Source organism: Cherax quadricarinatus, chromosome 56, assembly GCF_038502225.1.
Source record: "Cherax quadricarinatus isolate ZL_2023a chromosome 56, ASM3850222v1, whole genome shotgun sequence".
Lineage (NCBI taxonomy): Eukaryota > Metazoa > Arthropoda > Malacostraca > Decapoda > Parastacidae > Cherax > Cherax quadricarinatus.
Genome location: NC_091347.1, coordinates 25,809,625 through 25,831,980, shown reverse-complemented (window position 1 = coordinate 25,831,980; position 22,356 = coordinate 25,809,625). Strand labels below are relative to the sequence as shown.

The 22,356-nt window shown below is 41.3% G+C and overlaps 1 protein-coding gene across 2 annotated transcripts in view; it reads right to left on the bottom strand.

Annotated features, from left to right (window-relative positions):
- Positions 1–22,356, bottom strand: part of Ent2 (Equilibrative nucleoside transporter 2) — a 949,180-nt gene that overhangs the window by 9,647 nt on the left and 917,177 nt on the right. For both annotated transcript variants that reach the window (XM_053794012.2, XM_053794013.2), the window contains 6 exons: positions 9,909–9,990; positions 8,390–8,526; positions 6,733–6,878; positions 4,275–4,360; positions 3,040–3,186; positions 1,639–1,813 (listed from right to left, as the gene is read on the bottom strand). In XM_053794012.2, the coding sequence (XP_053649987.2) occupies positions 1,639–1,813; positions 3,040–3,186; positions 4,275–4,360; positions 6,733–6,878; positions 8,390–8,526; positions 9,909–9,990 (773 nt within the window). The remainder of the gene's footprint in view (positions 1–1,638; positions 1,814–3,039; positions 3,187–4,274; positions 4,361–6,732; positions 6,879–8,389; positions 8,527–9,908; positions 9,991–22,356) is intronic.

The window sequence follows — 22,356 nt, the reverse complement described above, 5'->3', positions numbered from 1 at the left end:
ATGAAAAAAATTTTTTTTTACCACATGAAATGTTAATTTTAATACACACAAACTGAAAAAGGCATGCACAATTAAATGACACTTACTTTTATTGAAGATCTGGTGATGATTGATGGGATGGGAGGAGGGGAGAGCATTATCTTCTTACTGTTTAGAAGGGGAATCCCCTTCCATTACGACTTGAGGTAGCAAGTCCTTTTCCGGGGTTACTTCCCTTCTTCTTTTAATGCCACTAGGACCAGCTTGAGAGTCACTGGACCTCTGTCGCACAACAAATCTGTCCATAGAGCTCTGTACCTCCCGTTCCTTTACGATTTGTCTAAAATGGGCCACAACATTGTCATTGAAATAGTCACCAGCACGGCTTGCAACAGCTGTGTCAGGGTGATTTTCATCTATAAAGGTTTGCAGTTCAACCCACTGTGCACACATTTCCTTAATCTTTGAAGTAGGCACAATGGATTCCACAACTGGCATAGGCTTCTCAGGGTTAGCCCCAAACCCTTCAAAATCTTTCTTAATTTCCATACTAATTCTCACCCTTTTTACCACAGGGTTGGCACTAGAAGCTTTCTTGGGGCCCATGGTCACTTATTTTCCAGAAACAGCACCGAAAACACTGTAATAATACGAAATATTCCGAGTGTATGCTTGGATGTTACCGCGGAGGCTGGCTGGTAAACAATGGGACGGCCGGCACATGTGAGGCTGGCTGAGGGCACATTGGACGCGTCTCGGACGAAAATCGGTAAGCGGGTTTTTAATCGGTATGCGCGGCAAAAATTTTGCGATAAAAGTAATCGGTATGCGGAAAAATCGCTATGTGATGCCATCGTTATGCGGGGGTCCACTGTATATGAAAATGGTATTAAACAGTTTATTATAAAAATCAGAAGCAGATAACACAAACAATTGTACTACAGCAGATGCTGGGAAAGAAAGGAACAACATATACATATGTAATCAATGCCTCACGTGCCCTAACTCATGAGCTAAGCAAATTTAGAATATGCAGTGGCAGTGTATAGTCTGCATCAACAGAAATATGATGAAGATAGAGTAGGATATGATGCAAAATGACTCCCAGAGTTTAATAGAAGACAAATGAGGAGCTATGATAACCATGTATAAGATCAAAAGAGAGAGATCAAGCACTCTTAGTACCATCAAAGGAGAGAACAAGAAGCCACAATTATGAACAGAGAAGAAAGTTTTCCCTCAGTGTTGGAATACTGGAATGTGAACCAAGAAGAGGTAGTAAATGCTACAACCACTAGAAAATTGAACACTACAGTTTTCACAAATAGTTGATAAATTAGACACATGTGCAACACCTGGGTATCTTTACTGTGGAAATGTTTCACCACACAGTGGCTTTCATCAGTAAATTACAAAGAAGAATGGTGAAGACCAGAAGGAGTTTGAGGGAACGATTACCTCAAACTCCTTTTGATCTTCACCATTCTTCTTTGTATTGGACTGGTGAAGCCACTGTGTGGCAAAATGCTTCCACAGTAAAGATACCCAAGTGCTGCATGTGTCAATTTATCAACTTGTCAGTTGTCTGTACGTATTGACACTTCACAAGTAGTGTTCACAAATAAGTATTAAGACAGTCTATACATCAATACAACATACCTGCAATTACAGCTGGGAAGACAGCAAGTGTGACAAAAAAGACCATGAAAACATTGAAAAGCTGAGGTGATGCTTTTCTGAAGATTTGCCAATAAGGTACTTTGGGTTTGCTGGGATCTCTCTTTGCCGCTTTTTGGGCTCTTTCATAGAGTGCCTCATGATACCTGAAAAAGCGCTGCAGAAGGAAATTTACTTTTAGTCAAACACTGTAAAGTTTACAAAATTTGTCAATGTAGTACTTACAATATCAAACACAGTATTCATTATCTCATTGCTTGTACATACTGCCAATACTTCAAAGATATTATTAGGTAATATTCAATACTAAATAAAACAAGAATGTTGTATAGGTTAAGATTTCTTCTGTGCATACATTATGACTATGAGATGTCATGTTCTGCTTAAACAATAAAATGGAGAATTAGACATATACAACATCTGGATATCTTTAATTTGTAGATGTTTTACCATTCCCACATGTTGCACGTGTCTAATTCTTCATCATGTTGGTATCATATACCATTCACATACGACATAAACAATAAGTTCTGGTAAAAATGGTATGTGATACCAACAGGTTGTTGGAAAAGACACAAAATGCCAACATTTTACTGGTGCTGAAAAGTTTCCAATGAAATGTCCTAGTGTTTACATTTTATGTATTTTTCCACCAATAAGAGTTCTGTCAATAAGACAAAGTAATGTGGAAGACTATGGGGTATAATAAACAGTTCTAGTTCTTTTTTTACTTTAAACACATCACCCATTTCCCACCAAGGAAGGGTGACCAGAAAAAGAAAAATCACTTTCATCATCACTCGCTCCCTCACTGTCAATATCTACTTCCCACCTCCAGGATTCAAATCTGGCTAACCACTTTCCCCAAATCCCTTCTAGTTTATATTTTTTTTTTTTCAACAAGTCGGCCATCTCCCACCGAGGCAGGGTGGCCCAAAAAGAAAGAAAATCCCCAAAAAGAAAATACTTTCATCATCATTCAACACTTTCACCTCACTCACACATAATCACTGTTTTTGCAGAGGTATTCAGAATACAACAGTTTAGAAGCATATACATATAAAGATACACAACATATCCCTCCAAACTGCTAATATCCCAAAACCCCTCCTTTAGAGTGCAGGCACTGTACTTCCCATTTCCAGGACTCAAGTCCGGCTATATAAAAATAACCGGTTTCCCTGAATCCCTTCACTAAATATTACCCTGCTCACACTCCAACAGACTGTAACGTCCCAAATACCATTCGTCTCCATTCACTCCTATCAAACACTCTATAAAAAAAAAAAACAGTCCTGGTTCATGTATAGGTTATGTCATTAAAAAACAGGGAATGAATTTACTAGCCAAATTATACAATAGTTAGCATGTTGTGATACTCACATTAAGAGGTAGAGCAAAGTAAGTGTCAAAGCATGCTAGGAGCACAAACAGTGCTGTGATGAAATAATAGATGGCTGAGGTTCTGATGTTTGGTGCCATGGCTATAGCAATAATATTAATCACAGCAGTAAATGTTCCACTGATGTTCTGAAATGTATGACAATGAGTCAGAATTCATGATGCACGAGTTCACACATGCATGCAAAAATACAAAAAAAATTAAGTGCATACTAACACCCCAGTAGTACACTAAAACTATACATGTATTTGAAGTTTTAAATATATATACTTCTCAACAAACTAGTCATATCCCACCGAGGCAGGGTGACCTAAAAAGAACAATAAAAGATTCTTCTTTTAAATTTAGTAATTTACAGAGGAGATGGGATTACTAGCCCCTTGCTCTTGGCATTTTTATCACCTCTTACAACACACACAACTTAAAGAAGAAAGAAGTACACATATATGACTTCCCTTTTTGACTACAGGATACTACAATGAGTTCCTATAAAGTGGTAGTGAATTTCTGTAAAGTGGTAAAAGTATGAATAAAAATACAAGTTCCTCTTGCATTATGCTAGTTTGTTTTACGTGAATATGCTGTTTTGTGATGATCAATTTGTATCAGTAATTCTGTATGTGCAATAACACATTCAATGTATGGGATCAGTATTTGCAAAAACGTATTAAACAGTCTAAATATATAGATCTGAATGCTGAGGGCTTGATTGATCTTAGTACAGCTGCCATGATCTGAAACACATGTACTCTATAAAGCAAGGTACACCTGCATGATGTAAATGCAAGAGAAATATTTCTCATTTAAATCTTGAAGACCTTATACTAAGAATAGCCCAGAATATACTTAGAATTTGAGTGGTAGCAGCATACCATTATTCATATTTGTATTTAGTCTAGTTAAAAGTCAATATGGATATTTAAACATGTCACAAAGTATACACAGCATAAACTACAAACTAAAAATTTTGAAAATAGGTTTGATGGAAGATACAAATTTTATAAAGGATATGAAAGCAGGTTAGAGAAGATTTTATGAAACAAACAACAGAAAAAGTTGCCACAATTCTGAATTGTGAAAAGAATATGCCTCTTTGTTACAATTCCTGCAAATTTCATAAATTACATAGCAAAACCAAAATGTGAAAATGTGAATATCCACAAAATGTTTTAATTTTCAAATTTGTAAAGATAATCTAAATGTTTTATCAACTTACGGAGCCTAGAACCACAGCGCCCGTGTATGAGAAGGGAAGCCTTGCTGCCATGCCATATACTGTATTTTGGTAGATGCCATTAGCAACTGTGGAGAAATTTATTTGTATTAGAATCTTACTTAGAATACATTTATCTACTCTATATTCTTATTAGTCTCGCTTAAGCATTATCTTCATACCTGTATTTGTACCATTTTCATAAAGACTAAAACTCATACAAAGTACACCTCAAAAGTATATCATACATTAAAATGATTATTTAACTCTCAGAGCTCATAATAAATGCAATATAAGCCAATGTAAGTAAACAGCATCAATATATATGAAAACCTAGGCCAAAGTAAGTCATTTTTATACACTCAGAGACAAAGACATGGGAAAAATCAGTATAACTCAAGCAATTAACAGATTTATTTTAGTTAACATCATTAGGCACATAGATACCTTTTATTCAACATTTAAATACATCCAGCAGGTACTGGAGTTTCATATACTCAGAGCCAGAAAGCTTTCTTAGACAGGATATAACATTCCAGCACATGACTGGGGTTTTCCAAAATATCTTTTCTTGGCTGTGATGCACAACCGTTGGGTAACAAACAAGTACCATATTGGAAATAATGGGGGAAATACTGAAGGAAATATTGATCCTTTTTACGACCCCACTGGTTTATGTCTGGAGAATGCAGTATTCAAGTGATGCTGAGCTAACTCCCCCACCCCCAATCCTGCTTCAAATCCTTGTTTGTCATATCATCTTCCCAGCATATATCGGTAAGGACACAATGGAGTTATTTGCAGCTGATGTTCTAATGTTTAAATTAAATTTGTTGTATTACCCTCTAATGTTTAACGGTATTTCACTGTTATAAACCAGTGTCTATGCACGTCTAAACCTTGATTAGGTTGTGGTTTGAGTCTGCCATCTTTGACACCATTACATCCCAGACCAGATCTGTATTATTTGAGAATACAAGGTCAAGTTTATTCCCTAGTCTGGTTACTTCCACTACCTGCTGGTTTAAGGTAAAGTTCTGCAGAATCCTAATAATTCAATAATGTGAGACTGTTCATGACACATAAATAAGTAAATAAATAACTACTGTTACTGAATAAATAAATAAACAAACAATTAATTAACTGTAATAAAGTTGGTAGAATTACCGACAATATGTAAAGTAAAAGGACACAAGTGCAACTAATGTGACATTTTATTGTGGTAACGTTTCGCTCTCCAAGAGCTTTGTCAAGCCATTACAAACAATACATGGACACAGAGGGTATATAAAGGCTCAGAGTGAGGTGCAATACTAGTGAGGTACCATTTCGATGTTCACTAGTGGTAGTAGTAGTAGTAGTAGTAGTAGTGACAAAAGTAATACAATATGGTAGAGCAATTAATTCGTACATGAGTAAAAGGATATAAAAGCTATTACTTGGGTAACATAAAAATAGGTTGGACAAATATAGACTGAGGCAGGTAGTTTCAGTGTTCACTCTCTGTAATGTGCTTTGTTGATAAAATTTATCAACATGTCGGTTCTCTGAACCATTCATCTACAAATGTGCTTTGTGTAGTATAACAGGAGAGACTATGTGATGGCAGGGTTTACTGTTTTCAGGAGGATTCTTGCCATCACATAGTCTCTCCTGTTATACTACACAAAGCACATTACAGAGAGTGAACACTGAAACTGCCTGCCTCTTTCCAGTCTATATTTGTCCAACTTATTTTTATGTTACCCAAGTAATAGCTTTTATATCCTTTTACTCATGTACGAATTAATTGCTCTACCATATTGTATTACTTTTGTCACTACTACTACTACTACTACCACTAGTGAACATCGAAATGGTACCTCACTAGTATTGCACCTCACTCAGAGCCTTTATATACCCTCTGTGTCCATGTATTGTTTGTAATGGCTTGATAAAGCTCCTGGAGAGCGAAACGTTGCCACAATAAAATGTCACATTAGTTGCACTTGTGTCCTTTTACTTTAATTAATTAACTAAATAACAGTAGTGAAAAGTAAATAAAGTTTATCTTATCAGTAAATGTACAGTATTGTACAGTACAAATGTGCATCATTTTTGTACCATCATAAATTCGAAATATTGTAAGTCGAACCATCATCAAATGAGTAGCATCTGTATTTGCCAAATTCCATCATGCCTTAAGTCACCAAGTAAAAGGATATTTGGAGCCAGGTACGATAGGTTTTCAAGAAAGCACTCGATTTTCAATAGATAGTCTCTGATCTGCTGGGAAGTAATACATGGTGATTTATATACAGGCATAACAACTAGATCCCAATTTTCAATGTGTTGCATTTAAATTATGATAAATAAGACATTTCAATAACTACTTTCCAGTATTCCTGCTATTAAAAATGTATTATACAATTACAAACTCTTCATTGACAAATTAATGTTAGTAGAGCTAATGCAAACTTACTATTAAGGATGACAACTGAAGAAATAGTTATCCAGAAGAAGACACCCGGCCAATCCGTCGAGTCAATCATGGCTAAGATCACAGTGAACACGAACACGACCACTTCAATCAAGATACTCCATACAATTCTCGTTGTTAAGTTGCCTCTGCAATATTGGAGAAATGATTGGTTAACTTTTCAATCAGAAAACCTATAGTTTATTAATTAACTGTGCATACTCTATAATGATAAATAATAAAAGTTTCAGTAAGATATTCACTTAAAAATAAAAATTATATAACCTCATGTAGCTATTAATAATAACTGTTGAAATTAACTATTTGAATAGTTTTATAACTAGACAACAGGACATTGTAAAACTAAATTCAGCTAATGCAGAGGTTCTAGCAAGCAAGAATTGGAAACTTTAGTTAGACAATATTTTGCCTGTGCAGCTGGTCTTGTCAAAGATAATAGATCAAACTGGTGGTAGGACAATAAAGCACAATATAGTTAGGTGTAATTAATACAAGAATATGCAAATATTAGAGAGAAGCACTGTAGTAGGCCTGCCCAATAAAGGGCAGGCCCATAAATTTATTGGCATACTGTGTGGTGAGACTGATGTTAGTACTGTAGTAGTAATAGTAGTAGTACTTGGTAGTTTTTGGCAGTAAACTCGCTTTGATATATGTACTGTTAATGGTTTTATGAATTGGAAGCTACCCTGGTCCTATCTGATTCTTTGATGTCAAGATGAAAGAAATTTCATTGCATTTCTTTGTGTATTTTTCCCTTTTTTTTATTACGAGTTTTGAATCAGAATGTCATTAGATGGTTAGGTATGTAGATTCCTATGATGGACACATGCACTGTTCCTATTATGTTGAAAGCAGGTGGAGATAATGTATGGAATGTCTGAGATTCCATATATATACCATGTAAGAAAGAAGGGTTGGCAAGAGCATGTTTGACTTCTCTATACACAGGGAAGGACGTAACTGAAAGCAAGAATTATAAGGGAGCAAGAATTTTAAATCATATATGTGGCATAATTGTGACTGGTAGTAATTTATAAAAAACAAAGTTAATTGCAAAAAAAAAAAAAAGTTGAGATAGGGAAGATGAAATAAGTGAGCAATACCTCAATAAAGGAAAAAAAGCTTTGCCGCATTCATGGATTTGGAAAAGTTACATGAATGAGCTGAACAGGGTGAAATATGGCTATGGTTGCCAATACATATATGAAATAGTGATTTGTTAAGAGTCCAGTAACAGTGAGACTGACACACGAATGTATAGTATCTCTATGACAATTTACAGTTTATTGACGAGGTACAAAAAATTTGGAATAATATGTGAAGGAAGTTTTTTTTTTTGTTACTGTATTGGGTAGTATTGTACTTTACTGAGGAAGCTACTTAGCTTAATTATCTTTCCCAGTTTATATATTATCTTACTGGATTGAGCTTGATTACCTACCATTGCTAATGTTCCATGTGACTTACTATTTTAACACCTCGCTTCCATTACGACAATAACGATAATTACATAAGAGGCGGAGATATCATTTCAAAATGTCTCTACACTACTATGTGAATGAAAAACAGCAGACACAGGCTTAAAATAATTAGACATTTAGGTAATAAATAAATATAAACTAAGGTTAATACATACCCAAACTGGATAAAGATGTTGAGCCAGTTGAAGAGTACATTTGGTATTTGAGATGCATAGCCTATATAAGGCAGAAAATTGGTTACGTACGTTGACACTTCATCGTCACTTGTTTGAAGTTTGTAGTCCACAAAATACTGAAAAAAATGATGAATAATGGCTATTAATACATTGTACAATACAAAATAGTGTACATAATGCAAGTTATACATCTGCAAAACAGATATTTACAGACAAAGTGGCACAATCATGGGGGATCTACTGGAAATAAGGTTCTGCAGATGCAATTTTTTCTTATCAATGGCTAATTTTCAATGTCACACTGACCAGTGACCACAATAGCACAATAGTTTAAGAACTTTTTTTTTACACAGGCTCAGCTTATTTCAAAAGGTATATTACCAACCCTCAGGATGCAGCTCACAACAGCTGACTAACATCCAGGTACCTACTTACTCCTAGGTGGACAGAGCCAGCAAGTGTTTCCACTCTTGCCAGGGATTGAACCCCGCACACTCAAGTGTGTAGCTGAGTGCGCCCAGCCACGGGTCACCTCACACGCATACTTAAAATAATATATTTTTAAACACGATTTCTCTTGATTTTTTCAGCACTCTAGATTGAAAGACTGGCTTTGCTACTGCATAGACCCTACTAACAAACCCCGACTGAAACACTGTGAGGGGTACAAACTGAACACTCGTAAAAACTTCCGCTTCACAGACTTGCAAAAGTTACTGTAAATTTTCTCACTAAAAGGTGCTATCCAGTTTCCATCCTCAAAGCAGCCACATGACGTGCTTTACCTTCAAGGGGAAAGGGGAGCCAGTGAAATTCAAGCTACCCTCCCCTTCCTTTGATTAAACTTATACAGGAGGTTTATTATCCTTACTGGTTTATTTCTTTACAGTAAATGTAACAATGCTTGACATTTTTGCCACGTTAGTACTAGTTTCAGGGTTGATATTCACAATGCATAAAGTGAATCATTATACAATATAAGTGAATCATTATATAATAAACTGCACACTACATAACATTTTAAGAAAAAGGGAAAGGGAGGTAGGATAGACAGATGAAGGCAGATGGTGACAGGGAGACAGAGGGAGAGAGACAGATGCAGATACACACACACACACCAGTGAAGAGGCAGGACAGGGGCTATGAATCAACCCCTGTAACCACAATTAGGTGAGTGCACACATACAGGATCACAGTTGGAAATTGAAGACTCAGATGAATCACAGGGATGTTAGGAAGTATTTCTTTAGTCACAAACTTGTTGGGAAGTGGAATAATCTGGGAAGTGATGTAGTGGAAGCACGATCCATACATAGCTTTAAGAAGAGGTATGATAAAGCTCATGGAGCAGGAAGAGTGACCTAGTAGCGGCCAGCGAAGAGGCGGGGCCAGGAGCTGTGAATCGACCCATGCAACCACAACTAGGTGAGTACACACACACACACACACCATGTTAAGTCAACACAAAGTCACTTACATTTTACACAAAGTCACTTACATTTTTAGCTGTGATGAACATGTTCCATGGCATGAGGGTGCCCACACCGTGCAGCACCAGCGTCAGGAACACCAGCTTGTACCTTCAAATAAATAACCAACATTAGTACAAACCTTCACATCAAAATAAAGCAAACATCACAAGCCAAAAAATTAAATTCCATCAAATGCCATTTCGAAAATGGCATTTACAGATTAACATTGAGAAAGTTAATGGGTTCAGAAGACACATTTACACTCACGATTTACTTGATTTCAGTTCTGCATTTTAACCTTTTTTATTAAAATTATGTTGTTTACACTAATTATCTCAAAAGTTACAAGACTTGTCAAAGATCTCAAAAAAAAAAAAAACAATAATCTACAAAAAAACAAGTTTGTGAAGCTTTGCAAGCTCGAGAATGATTGTATATTGTGGGAGTTACTGGTCCACTTGGCAAGGTTCAAGGACGAGGAGCACACCACTAGTATAGAGGACACCTTTAATATAAAGGTCATCTCTAGTATAGAGCCTTAGATACTTCAGGTGGTCTAGTAGTCTTGTATACCTCAGGATGTCTGGTACAGAGCCTTATACACCTCAGATGGTCTAGTATAGAGCCTTATATATCTCAGGTGATCTAGTACAGAGCTTTATATACCTCAGGTGGTCTAGCACAGAGCCTTATATACCTCACGTGGTCTAATACAGAGCCTTATATACCTCACATGGCCTAGCAGAGCCTTATATACCTCAGGTGGTCTAGTAGAGCCTTATATATCTTAGGTGGTCTAGTGGAGCCTTATATACCTCAGGTGGTCTAGTAGAGCCTTATATACCTCAGGTGGTCTAGTAGAGCCTTATATACCTCAGGTGGTCTAGTAGAGCCTTATATACCTCAGGTGGTCTAGTGGAGCCTTATATACCTCAGGTGGTCTAGTAGAGCCTTATATACCTCAGGTGGTCTAGTAGAGCCTTATATACCTCAGGTGGTCTAGTAGAGCCTTATATACCTCAGGTGGTCTAGTAGAGCCTTATATACCTCAGGTGGTCTAGTAGAGCCTTATATTGCCGGGCCACCACTTAGAAGGGCCCGGGCCGGGAGAATACCGGCGAATCTTTAACAACAGTAGAGCCTTATATACCTCAGGTGGTCTAGTAGAGCCTTATATACCTCAGGTGGTCTACCTGGAGGTTACCTGGAGGTTATTCCGGGGATCAACGCCCCCGCGGCCCGGTCCATGACCAGGCCTCCCGATGGATCAGGGCCTCATCAACTAGGCTGTTACTGCTGGCCGCACGCAGTCCAACGTACGAGCCACAGCCTGGCTGATCCGGCACTGACTTTAGGTATCTGTCCAGCTCTCTCTTAAAGGCAGCCAGGGGCTTATTGGCAATTCCTCTAATGCTAGATGGGAGGCTGTTGAACAGTTTTGGGCCCCGGACACTTATGGTGTTTTCCCTTAGTGTACCAATGGCGCCCCTACTTTTTATTTGGGGCATTTTGCATCGCCTGCCCAGTCTTTTACTTTCGTAGGGAGTGATTTCTGTGTGCAGATTTGGGACCATTCCTTCCAAGATTTTCCAAGTGTAGATTATGATATATCTCTCCCTCCTGCGTTCCAACGAGTACAAGTCAAGTGCTTCCAAGCGTTCCCAGTAGTTAAGGTGCTTGACAGAACTTATACGTGCAGTAAAGGATCTCTGTACACTCTCTAGATCTGCGATTTCACCTGCTTTGAATGGAGATGTTAATGTACAGCAGTATTCCAGCCTAGAGAGAACAAGTGATTTGAAAAGGATCATCATTGGCTTGGCATCTCTCGTTTTGAAAGTTCTCATTATCCATCCTATCATTTTCTTTGCACGTGCGATCGTAGCACTGTTGTGATCCTTGAAAGTGAGATCCTCAGACATTACTACTCCCAGGTCCCTTACATTAGTTTTCCGCTCTATTGTATGGCCGGAGTCAGTAGTATACTCTGTTCTAGTTATTATCTCCTCCAGTTTTCCATAACGGAGTAGTTGGAATTTGTCCTCATTGAACATCATATTGTTTACCGTTGCCCACTGGAAAACTTTGTTTATATCTTCTTGGAGGTTAACCGCGTCCTCAGCAGATGACAGCCTCATGCAAATCCTAGTATCATCCGCAAAGGATGATACGGTGCTGTGATGTATATATCTGTATATCTAGTAGAGCCTTATATATCTCAGGTGGTCTAGTGGAGCCTTATATACCTCAGGTGGTCTAGTAGAGCCTTATATATCTCAGGTGGTCTAGTGGAGCCTTATATATCTCAGGTGGTCTAGTGGAGCCTTATATATCTCAGGTGGTCTAGTAGAGCCTTATATATCTCAGGTGGTCTAGTGGAGCCTTATATACCTCAGGTGGTCTAGTACAGCCTTATATACCTCAGGTGGTCTAGTAGAGCCTTATATACCTCAGGTGGTCTAGTAGAGCCTTATATACATCAGGTGGTCTAGTGGAGCCTTATATACCTCAGGTGGTCTAGTAGAGCCTTATATACCTCAGGTGGTCTAGTAGAGCCTTATATTCCTCAGGTGGTCTAGTAAAGTCTTATATACCTCAGGTGGTCAAGTAAAGTCTTATATACCTCAGGTGGTCTAGTGGAGCCTTATATATCTCAGGTGGTCTAGTAGAGCCTTATATATCTCAGGTGGTCTAGTGGAGCCTTATATACCTCAGGTGGTCTAGTAGAGCCTTATATACCTCAGGTGGTCTAGTAGAGCCTTATATACCTCAGGTGGTCTAGTAGAGCCTTATATACATCAGGTGGTCTAGTGGAGCCTTATATACCTCAGGTGGTCTAGTAGAGCCTTATATACCTCAGGTGGTCTAGTAGAGCCTTATATTCCTCAGGTGGTCTAGTAAAGTCTTATATACCTCAGGTGGTCAAGTAAAGTCTTATATACCTCAGGTGGTCTAGTAAAGCCTTATATACCTCAGGTGGTCAAGTACAGACCTCATATACCTCAGCCGTTCGCTGAATCGTGGCGATTCAATGGATCGGAATGTGGAGCAAGTAACCTAGCCTCTGGAAACACCACACTGTTGTTTATATAGATAGTTCAGAGCTGCAAAAGCCTGCCTACATTACTACCATATAAAAACCCTTGAATAACCACAAGAGTTTACTTTTCTTCCAACAAAATTATACTGATAATCCCACCCAGAAGAAAAAATTGAACATAAAAGGTAGGGAGGAATATTTCTGAATGTGAATCGAGCTTCTGTGGCTAAGAAGTGTCGACAAATATGTGCCCATTTTTTCAATTAAATTTATAATGGAGGAAACATGACAGATAACTGTTTTTAATTCTTAAATGCTTGCTGAGGGACCCCAGCAAACCCTATTATTATTATTATTATTATTATTATTATTATTATTATTATTATTATTATTCACAAATGAAGCAAACAAAGTTGATATAAAACTTACCTTAACACTAGTAGTAGATTCCTTCTGTTACTACAGCGAAGCAAGTTGACTCAGATAACAGACCTTATTACTAAGATAATCACTGTTTTCCTTCTAGTTTGTAAGTTTAAGATGAATTGTCAAATAATTGTTAGACTGCTGTAGATAAGGCATAGTGGACTATCACTGCCAGACAATCTCACATGGAAAAACCTTAACTTACCCGTCTGGAGTACGAGTGAAGGGCTCTTCATCTGAGGAATTGGAGTCAACTTCCCCTCTGAACCGAACATTATTATTTTCCATGCCCAAGGAGCTATATGACCCAGCACTCCCCATCAATATAATACTATACTTGTGGAAAACAAGTGGATCACTGAGCGTTAGTTTAAAATTTTAAACACGTGATCAAACACCAAGCTATATTAGAAAACGTTTAGAGTGATCAAAGTCCAACAACTGAAACGTTTTGTAATAAGTATGTCCTAGTTTTTGTCCACGAGTCTTTTTAAACTACTTTGTATCAATTACAAAGGTTTAAGTCTCATTGAGCGCTACTTACCGATCAGGAGGTCCGGTATCTTCCTCCGGCGTGGGTTGCAGAGGCGTGAGTACCGTTGGTTCCAAGGCTAGTTCATAGTCCTTGGAGTAGAGACTTGGGTCTTCCGGAGGCTCCCAGTTGGGGTCCTTAAGTGCGGGGTGCTTCTGGCGTGGCCTTGGGGACGGCGAGCCCCCAGGTGTGTTGACGCGAGAGAGATCTTCTACTGAGGCAAGTGGTGCCGTCAGGTAGTCAGATTCTCCGTACATGTTGATGGTGGCTGGCATGGTACTGCTGCTGTTGTTGCTGCTACTTCTGCTGCTGATGCTGATGCCACTGCTGCTGCTGCTGCCACTGCTCCTGCTAACACGTGAGCCGAGTACCTCCTGCCTTGCTCACAACGCCATCACGGGTAGTGAAAAAAAGAAGTACTCGATGTTCCGTCAACAGTGAGGCCAGGTCTGGGATCGGGCCGCAAGGGCGATGATCCCCGGAACCATCTACAGGTAACCTTCAGCTTTCCTCTTCCGTATTTCACTACTACATTCGTCAAACCTTCATAATTACTAACAGTTTCTACTATCACTCTCACACTTCATTACTTCTCGCTATTTTCGTTGTGTACGTCGGTGTAGCGATATTATCCACCGAATCTTTTTTTTCCCGAGCAACTGAAGTCGATTGAACTATGAAGGCAGGTTGGCAGTGGTAAGTTAGCGTGGAGGGTTCGTGTTGACTCACATGACGGCCGCTGCTAACTTTACACAGCTAAAGCAAACAAAGTAATGAGACACAGGTACCTTACAAAGCCATGTAATGTTCGTGTCTATATTTAAAGCGTACACTATCCAGTCAGTTCTCACGCCACACGTAGTAAACGTCGTAATTTTGACGATACATAAATTTTGTTTAATGCTTTCTTAAAATACACTTTTAGAGAACAATGCTGATTCAAAATTATGATAATTTGCGTGTTTTTACACAATATAACATCAATACTGCTGTCTAATGCCCATTGTAGCTATAATTTTCACGATATTATGCTCCCTTGAATTGTTCCACATAAGTTCAATGAATAGGCCTTGATGCTGATGAGGGGCACTTGATGCAAGGAATTGGAGCTATCGTCCCCCCTTCCCTGGATCAAACCCGAGTATCTCCCATTCCCCTGGCGATGTATAAAGCACTCGGCGATTCCTGTAAACGCATTACTAATAACTTTGTAACACTTCAGAACTCGCACTGGACACCTGTGATATACCTGTAACTAGTTTCGAGGGCTCTTCTACCCCCGCTGGGACCAGGTGTGCGAAACTTAGCACTGCTTTGTATAATTAGGTGCTAAGAATATAAAAGAGGGCTCGAAACTTGCAAAAACCATAAGCAATAACTAAAATGAAAATTCTCTCTTTCTTTCTCTCTCTCTCTCTCTCTCTCTCTCTCTCTCTCTCTCTCTCTCTCTCTCTCTCTCTCTCTCTCTCTCTCTCTCTCTCTCTCTCTCTCTCTCTCTCTCTCCTTGCTAAATCAATGTAGTCTATTTTTTTTATTGAAATAAAATACAGAATTGGAGGGTGGTGGGTTACCTTGTCAATGTTATATTCGCTTATATAAGACAATACCAATGTTAGCATAATATAAGACTAATGTTATCGTAGCTAATATAAGACTAAACTTTCCAGGTAACTCTCAAACCCTCCAGAGCCGCGGCTGATGGAAACTGCTCTTAACTTTCCATCGTGGACATCTGTTGCTGGTGCTGCTTGTGGTGGTCCTGCTGCTGGTGCTGCTTGTGGTGGTCCTGCTGCTGGTGCTGCTTGTGGTGGTCCTGCTGCTGGTGCTGCTTGTGGTGGTCCTGCTGCTGGTGCTGCTTGTGGTGGTCCTGCTGCTGGTGCTGCTTGTGCTGGTCCTGCTGCTGATGCTGCTTGTGGTGGTCCTGCTGCTGATGCTGCTTGTGGTGGTCCTGCTGCTGGTGCTGCTTGTGGTGGTCCTGCTGCTGATGCTGCTTGTGGTGGTCCTGCTGCTGGTGCTGCTTGTGGTGGTCCTGCTGCTGGTGCTGCTTGTGGTGGTCCTGCTGCTGGTGCTGCTTGTGGTGGTCCTGCTGCTGATGCTGCTTGTGGTGGTCCTGCTGCTGGTGCTGCTTGTGGTGGTCCTGCTGCTGGTGCTGCTTGTGGTGGTCCTGCTGCTGATGCTGCTTGTGGTGGTCCTGCTGCTGGTGCTGCTTGTGGTGGTCCTGCTGCTGGTGCTGCTTGTGGTGGTCCTGCTGCTGATGCTGCTTGTGGTGGTCCTGCTGCTGATGCTGCTTATGCTGGTCCTGCTGCTGATGCTGCTTGTGGTGGTCCTGCTGCTGGTGCTGCTTGTGGTGGTCCTGTTGCTGATGCTGCTTGTCGTGGTCCTGCTGCTGGTGCTGCTTGTGGTGGTCCTGCTGCTGGTGCTGCTTGTGGTGGTCCTGCTGCTGATGCTGCTTGTGGTGGTCCTGCTGCTGGTGCTGCTTGTCGTGGTCCTGTTGCTGGTGCTGCTTGAGGTGGTCCTGCTGCTGGTGCTGCTTGTGGTGGTCCTGCTGCTGATGCTGCTTGTGGTGGTCCTGCTGCTGGTGCTGCTTGTGGTGGTCCTGTTGCTGATGCTGCTTGTGGTGGTCCTGCTGCTGGTGCTGCTTGTGCTGGTCCTGCTGCTGTTTGTGCTGGTCCTGCTGCTGGTGCTGCTTGTGCTGGTCCTGCTGCTGATGCTGCTTGTGGTGGTCTTGCTGCTGGTGCTGCTTGTGGTGGTCCTGCTGCTGGTGCTGCTTGTGGTGGTCCTGCTGCTGGTGCTGCTTGTGGTGGTCCTGCTGCTGATGCTGCTTGTGGTGGTCCTGCTGCTGGTGCTGCTTGTGGTGGTTCTGCTGCTGGTGCTGCTTGTGGTGGTCCTGCTGCTGATGCCGCTTGTGGTGGTCCTACTGCTGGTGCTGCTGGTGCTGCTTGTGGTGGTCCTGCTGCTGATGCTGCTTGTGGTGGTCCTGCTGCTGATGCTGCTTGTGGTGGTCCTGCTGCTGATGCTGCTTGTGGTGGTCCTGCTGCTGCTGCTGCTTGTGGTGGTCCTGCTGCTGCTGCTGCTTGTGGTGGTCCTGCTGCTGCTGCTGCTGCTGCTGCTGCTTGTGCTGATCCTGCTGCTGCTGCTGCTGCTTGTGCTGATGCTGCTTGTGCTGGTCCTGCTGCTGATGCTATTTTTTCCTGCTTGTGTTGTTGCTGCTTCTTGTGCTGCTACTGTTTCTCATAATAGCAGTACTGCTGCTGCAGTCATTGTTATTTCTGCTTCTAGAACAGCAACTGTTGTTGTTTCTGTTTTCAGTTCTGCTGTTTCTCCTCTTCTTTAAAAGTACGTATGCTCGGCGAGGGTATGACACACGAGGTAGACAAAAGGAATGTAAGATAGAGAAAAAGATAATCGGAAATCCAAGGACAGGAGACAGTGGAAATCTAACTTAAATGTGGAGGGTGATGACCGTAGACTTACACAAGGGTGTACATCACCGTGAAGCAACACTGGTGTACTCTACACCAGTGATCATGACTGCCTCTCCCAGTACACCGGAGTAGCAACGCCAGCATCACTGTGGTATACTCTACACCAGTGATCATGACTGCCTCTCCCAGTACACCAGAGTAGCAACACCAGCATCACTGTGGTATACTCTACACCAGTGCTCATGACTGTCTCTCCCAGTACACCAGAGAGTAGCAACACCAGCATCACTGCGGTACACTCTACACCAGTGATCATGGCTGCTTTACCTTAAGCCTAAGTCAAAGCTTCCCTCTGCTGCGTTACCATGACAACTGACATCCGAGGGGAGGTGGTTAAGACGTGACCTCTCTGGCAACACATAACTCTACTACACGATGCCAACACTCGTATCATACCCACACTAACAAAACACTACACACGGTGACAACACTTGTATCATGCACACACACACACACACTACCAACACAAAATTAACGTTTACAACACTTGCATCACACACGTTACCAACACTAAACACACTGATAGCACTTGCACCATACCCATACTACCAACACAAAACAAACGTTTACAACACTCTACCTTAAATTCTCTACCCTATTATTGACATCAAAACATCCGTGTTACCCATAATCCTCCACATGATCACAATATTTGGTTTCTAAGTATTTCTTCTTTCATAAGCCTGAGATTCTGCGAGGGAAAGGGAGGTAGAGGATTGAAGTTTATCTCCTGGTCCCTTCTCTTAACTCTCCGCCAACAGACGTGAAATAACCCCTGTGTGTACGTATTTTTAAACCCTCTGCGTGTAGTCCAATCCTGAAACTGTGTAATGGGATTACTTTCACATGTAATACGTTAGCTGAAAACCTGCTGATGGTTTCAGGGGTCACCGCCCCCCACAAACTGACCAACCAGGCCTCTTCGTTGCTAGTCTGGTCAAGTAGGCTATTTGTGCTGTTAGCACAGGTGACGTTCATCCCCCAGACTGGTGTCCAGTCTTTATGTCCCACAGTTCGGATACAAGACTGGTGTCCGGTCTTTATGTCCCACAGTTCGGATACAAGACTGGTGTCCAGTCTTTATGTCCCACAGTTCGAGTACAAGACTGGTGTCCGGTCTTTATGTCCCACAGTTCGGATATAAGACTGGTGTCCAGTATTTATGTCCCACAGTTCGGATATAAGACTAGTGTCCAGTCTTTATGTCCCACAGTTCGGGTATAAGACTGGTGTCCAGTCTTTATGTCCCACAGTTCGGGTATAAGACTGGTGTCCAGTCTTTATGTCCCACAGTTCGGGTATAAGACTAGTGTCCAGTCTTTATGTCCCACAGTTCGGGTATAAGACTAGTGTCCAGTCTTTATGTCCCACAGTTCGGGTATAAGACTGGTGTCCAGTCTTTTCCTATTAATTTATTCTGTTATTATGATTCACTTATCTATAAATCTGTTTGTTTCTTGAGTATTCTCCTGTTATCTACGGAGGTTCTCCAGGCTAGAGATACTGACGTACTGTACTCGCCTAATTGTAGCTGCAGGGGTAGTGGCTCAGCTCCTGGTAGCGCCTCTACACTGATCGCTACAACAGTCGAGGAAACAGACATGTTGCAGAACAGGCTTTAACTAGGACAACGTTTCGCTCTACAAAGAGCGAAACAATGTTCGGATAAAAGCTTGTTCTGCAACCTACGTCTTTCTTTCACTGCCCTCTAAATTTTTAATAAATTTTCCATTCGGTACCTCTCTAATCCGTCTCACTTTCTCAACCTTGCTACACAGCTTCAAGAACAAGTATATCTTTCTCATATATGAGGATTATTTGTGTATTGTGTAAAGACGCCAGATCTTGAGACTTGACCCCCTAGAGCACAATTTCACGAGGTGCTAGATCAACTAGGCTGTGATGGATATGTGGGCCACGGGCCACCAGCAGCAACAGCCTGGTTGACCAAGTCAGTAGAAAATTTTTCGAGTCTTCTCATCAAAGGTACTGTTCTATATACCAATAACGTACGTACGTGTGTGTGTGTGTGTGTGTGTGTGTGTGTGTGTGTGTGTGTGTGTGTGTGTGTGTGTGTGTGTGTGTGTGTGTGTGTGTGTGCCCTAAGGAACATTATGAAAAAAATATTTGTATATTATGCAGGGACAGATAAATAAAGAAGTAACTTCTGCCACTGTGGGTATGGCCCGTGTGGGTGTTCAGCTTCAACTTACGCTCCGTGCGTATCTAACTATACATAGTTCCAGCGGTGAGTTGTACTCGTATTCTCTCTTCTATAAATACTCTGCATATACCTTTGATGTACATCTGATGACTTCCCAGTTTTTTTTTTTACTCTCGGAGCCCGGCCATGGGCCAGTTTCTGGACGGTGGTCATGCCCACTCACGGCAACACCACAGCTTCAAGAAGAGGCATGGCAAGGTAAGTGTTGGTTAACGTAGTTCGCGAGGCCAGGTGGGGGGCAGGAGCTGTGGCTCATTTTCTTTCGACCTTCCGTTTTCCATTTTTTCAGTCCTCGAACTTTTCTTCTCCCCCCCCCCTCCCTGCCTCTCTTTGCCCCCTCCCCTTAAACATCCCTGCGGCTTCTTTCCCACTTCATTAATTTTCATCGAGGACGTGATCCATGGCATATCACAGAGAGAGAGAGAGAGAGAGAGAGAGCGGGGGGGAGGCAATATGGCGAATGGGGGCAGAAGAGGGCAAGCAATAAGATGGGCGGGGCAGTGTGAGTAGTGAGAGCAATATGGGATGTTGTGGAGGAGGGAAAGGAAGGCTAACATGATGAAAGGAGGGGGGAGGCAATAGAGTAGGTGGAGGGGGGAGGGGGAACGTTACGAAATACAAAATACAAGTAATTTCAGGTGCAAAATAAATCCACTAACATGTGGTGCGTCAGGACACGTGCTTGTCCAGTCCCAGGATACCTAGTGGCTGAGGCAACAATCATACACAGTTTCAGGAGCAGGTATGATCGGGCCCTTGAGGCCAGGAATCGGTAAAGCAGATCGACGGTGATTAAGAGGAGGAGCCAAGAGCTACGACTCGACCCTGAGTACTCTTAAGTACATCTAGATACATAAAAACACAAATTATACAGAACATTGTAAACACTCCAGGGCAGCCAAAAATACAGCTTGACTTCTGTGATTAGAAATGATAAACAACAACAGGGCACAATACCGTGACTGGAACATTACGCAAGTGACCCGCACATAGGAGAGGGAAACTTATAACGACGTTTCGGTCCGACTTGGACCATTTACAAAGTCACAGTGACTTTGTAAACGGTCCGAGTCGGACCGAAACATCGTCGTAAGCTTCTAGTTCCTATGCAGGTTTTGTACTTAAAATAGGCAAACAAATAGGTAATTTAACGCGAAGAGACATGAGCCAGTGGAATCCCATTCTCCCTCAGCACAAACAGGGAGGTTGATCAATAAGAGCCACCCTAGCAACCAATGAGTGGACTGCTCCTCTCACTCTCACTCCACACGCTCCCTTCATTGGCCAGACGCGTTTTGGCGGGCAAGTGACGCCATAAAACGTATGTGAAAGCGCCAGATTTTTCAAAATAGCTTGTTGTTATAGTGGGTTTTATCTCGCCCTAACGGCTACGTTTGCTGTACAAAAACAGGTGAGAGCCGCAATCATAAACTCACACACGGACGCTTGTTACACTCTAGTATATCCGGTATTAAAATCGTGTATGAGCAAAGAAATGCTTAATAATGAACAAACACGGATGCTGAGAACTTACATGGATAGAAGAGAGGATAGGGAGACTCAAGATGTCTTGAACAGACTGTAAATAAGGTCAGAAAAGTGCCTACTTGACTAACTCCAAGAAGTGTAATGATAAAAGGGGGAAGAGGGAGAAAACCGAGCACTGAATAAAAAACTGGAAGGTGCGACGCTGCAGACAACGCACCTGGAGAAAGATCTGGGGGCAAGCATCACACCAAGCATATCACCAGAAGTACATATCAACTAAATAACTTCAGCGGCATATGTAAATTAGGTAACCGAACAGCTCCTGTCATGACCTTTTACAAAGAGTCATTAAGACTTATACAAAATTGGAAATTCTGTTTTACGAAGGATAATGAATTTGCTGTGTCCTCAATAGATGCCGCTCTCAGGTTCTAGTATCGCCTGAGCAGGATGCATTGTGATTTGTATTTCTGTCTACGTCAGCTGTGTAAATAAAAAAAAAGGTAACTAGGGAGACTACTGTGCCTTGACTAACAAAGCTTCTTACTCTGGCAGCCTCTGGTTTTACGTTGTTGACTGTTTCTCTTTTGAGTAAGATTTGTTAGAAAGCTGAAGAGTCATTTTTTTCACACTTCAAGTTGTTCTCATTGTGTGTTGTTTCACCATGATCACACTTCTTGAAGGCTTTCACAAAGTCCGTGTACAATGCATCATCATTCTGTTCACTATTCAGTGTGTCCCAAACCACCTCACTGTGGTCCAGCAACTGTGAGAGGTATAAGAGGTCTGAAACTAGTGGTTAGATCTTACTAGGACACCTTCAAGGTTAATTAGGGGACTGATTACCTCATTTCCTACTGCTTCCAATTAATGACCTCTGTGTTGAACTGATAAAGTCAATGGATGGCAAAACATCTTCAAAATAAAGATACCTAGGTGATGCACATCTGTCTAATTCACCATTAAATTTCAACACGTGAAGTTAAATTTAGACACACTTGATGTTAAATACCTGACGAAAGAATTACCATGTTATGTTAATTTAGCACTATGACAACATTAGCCATTGTTTTATTTTGGCGAGCTTATTCAAAGGGAGTTGTTGCACGAAACAGCGGAAGTCTTTTGTTAAGTACTTACCTTCTTCTGTGGTTCACTCACCCCAGCACTCTCCGTGTCGTCGTGTTTACATTTAAATTCACGTATGTAGCTGGCCTGGACAAGTTCATTCACTGGAGGCATTCCACGCTATACTAGATGTGATTATCTTCAGCCTTCA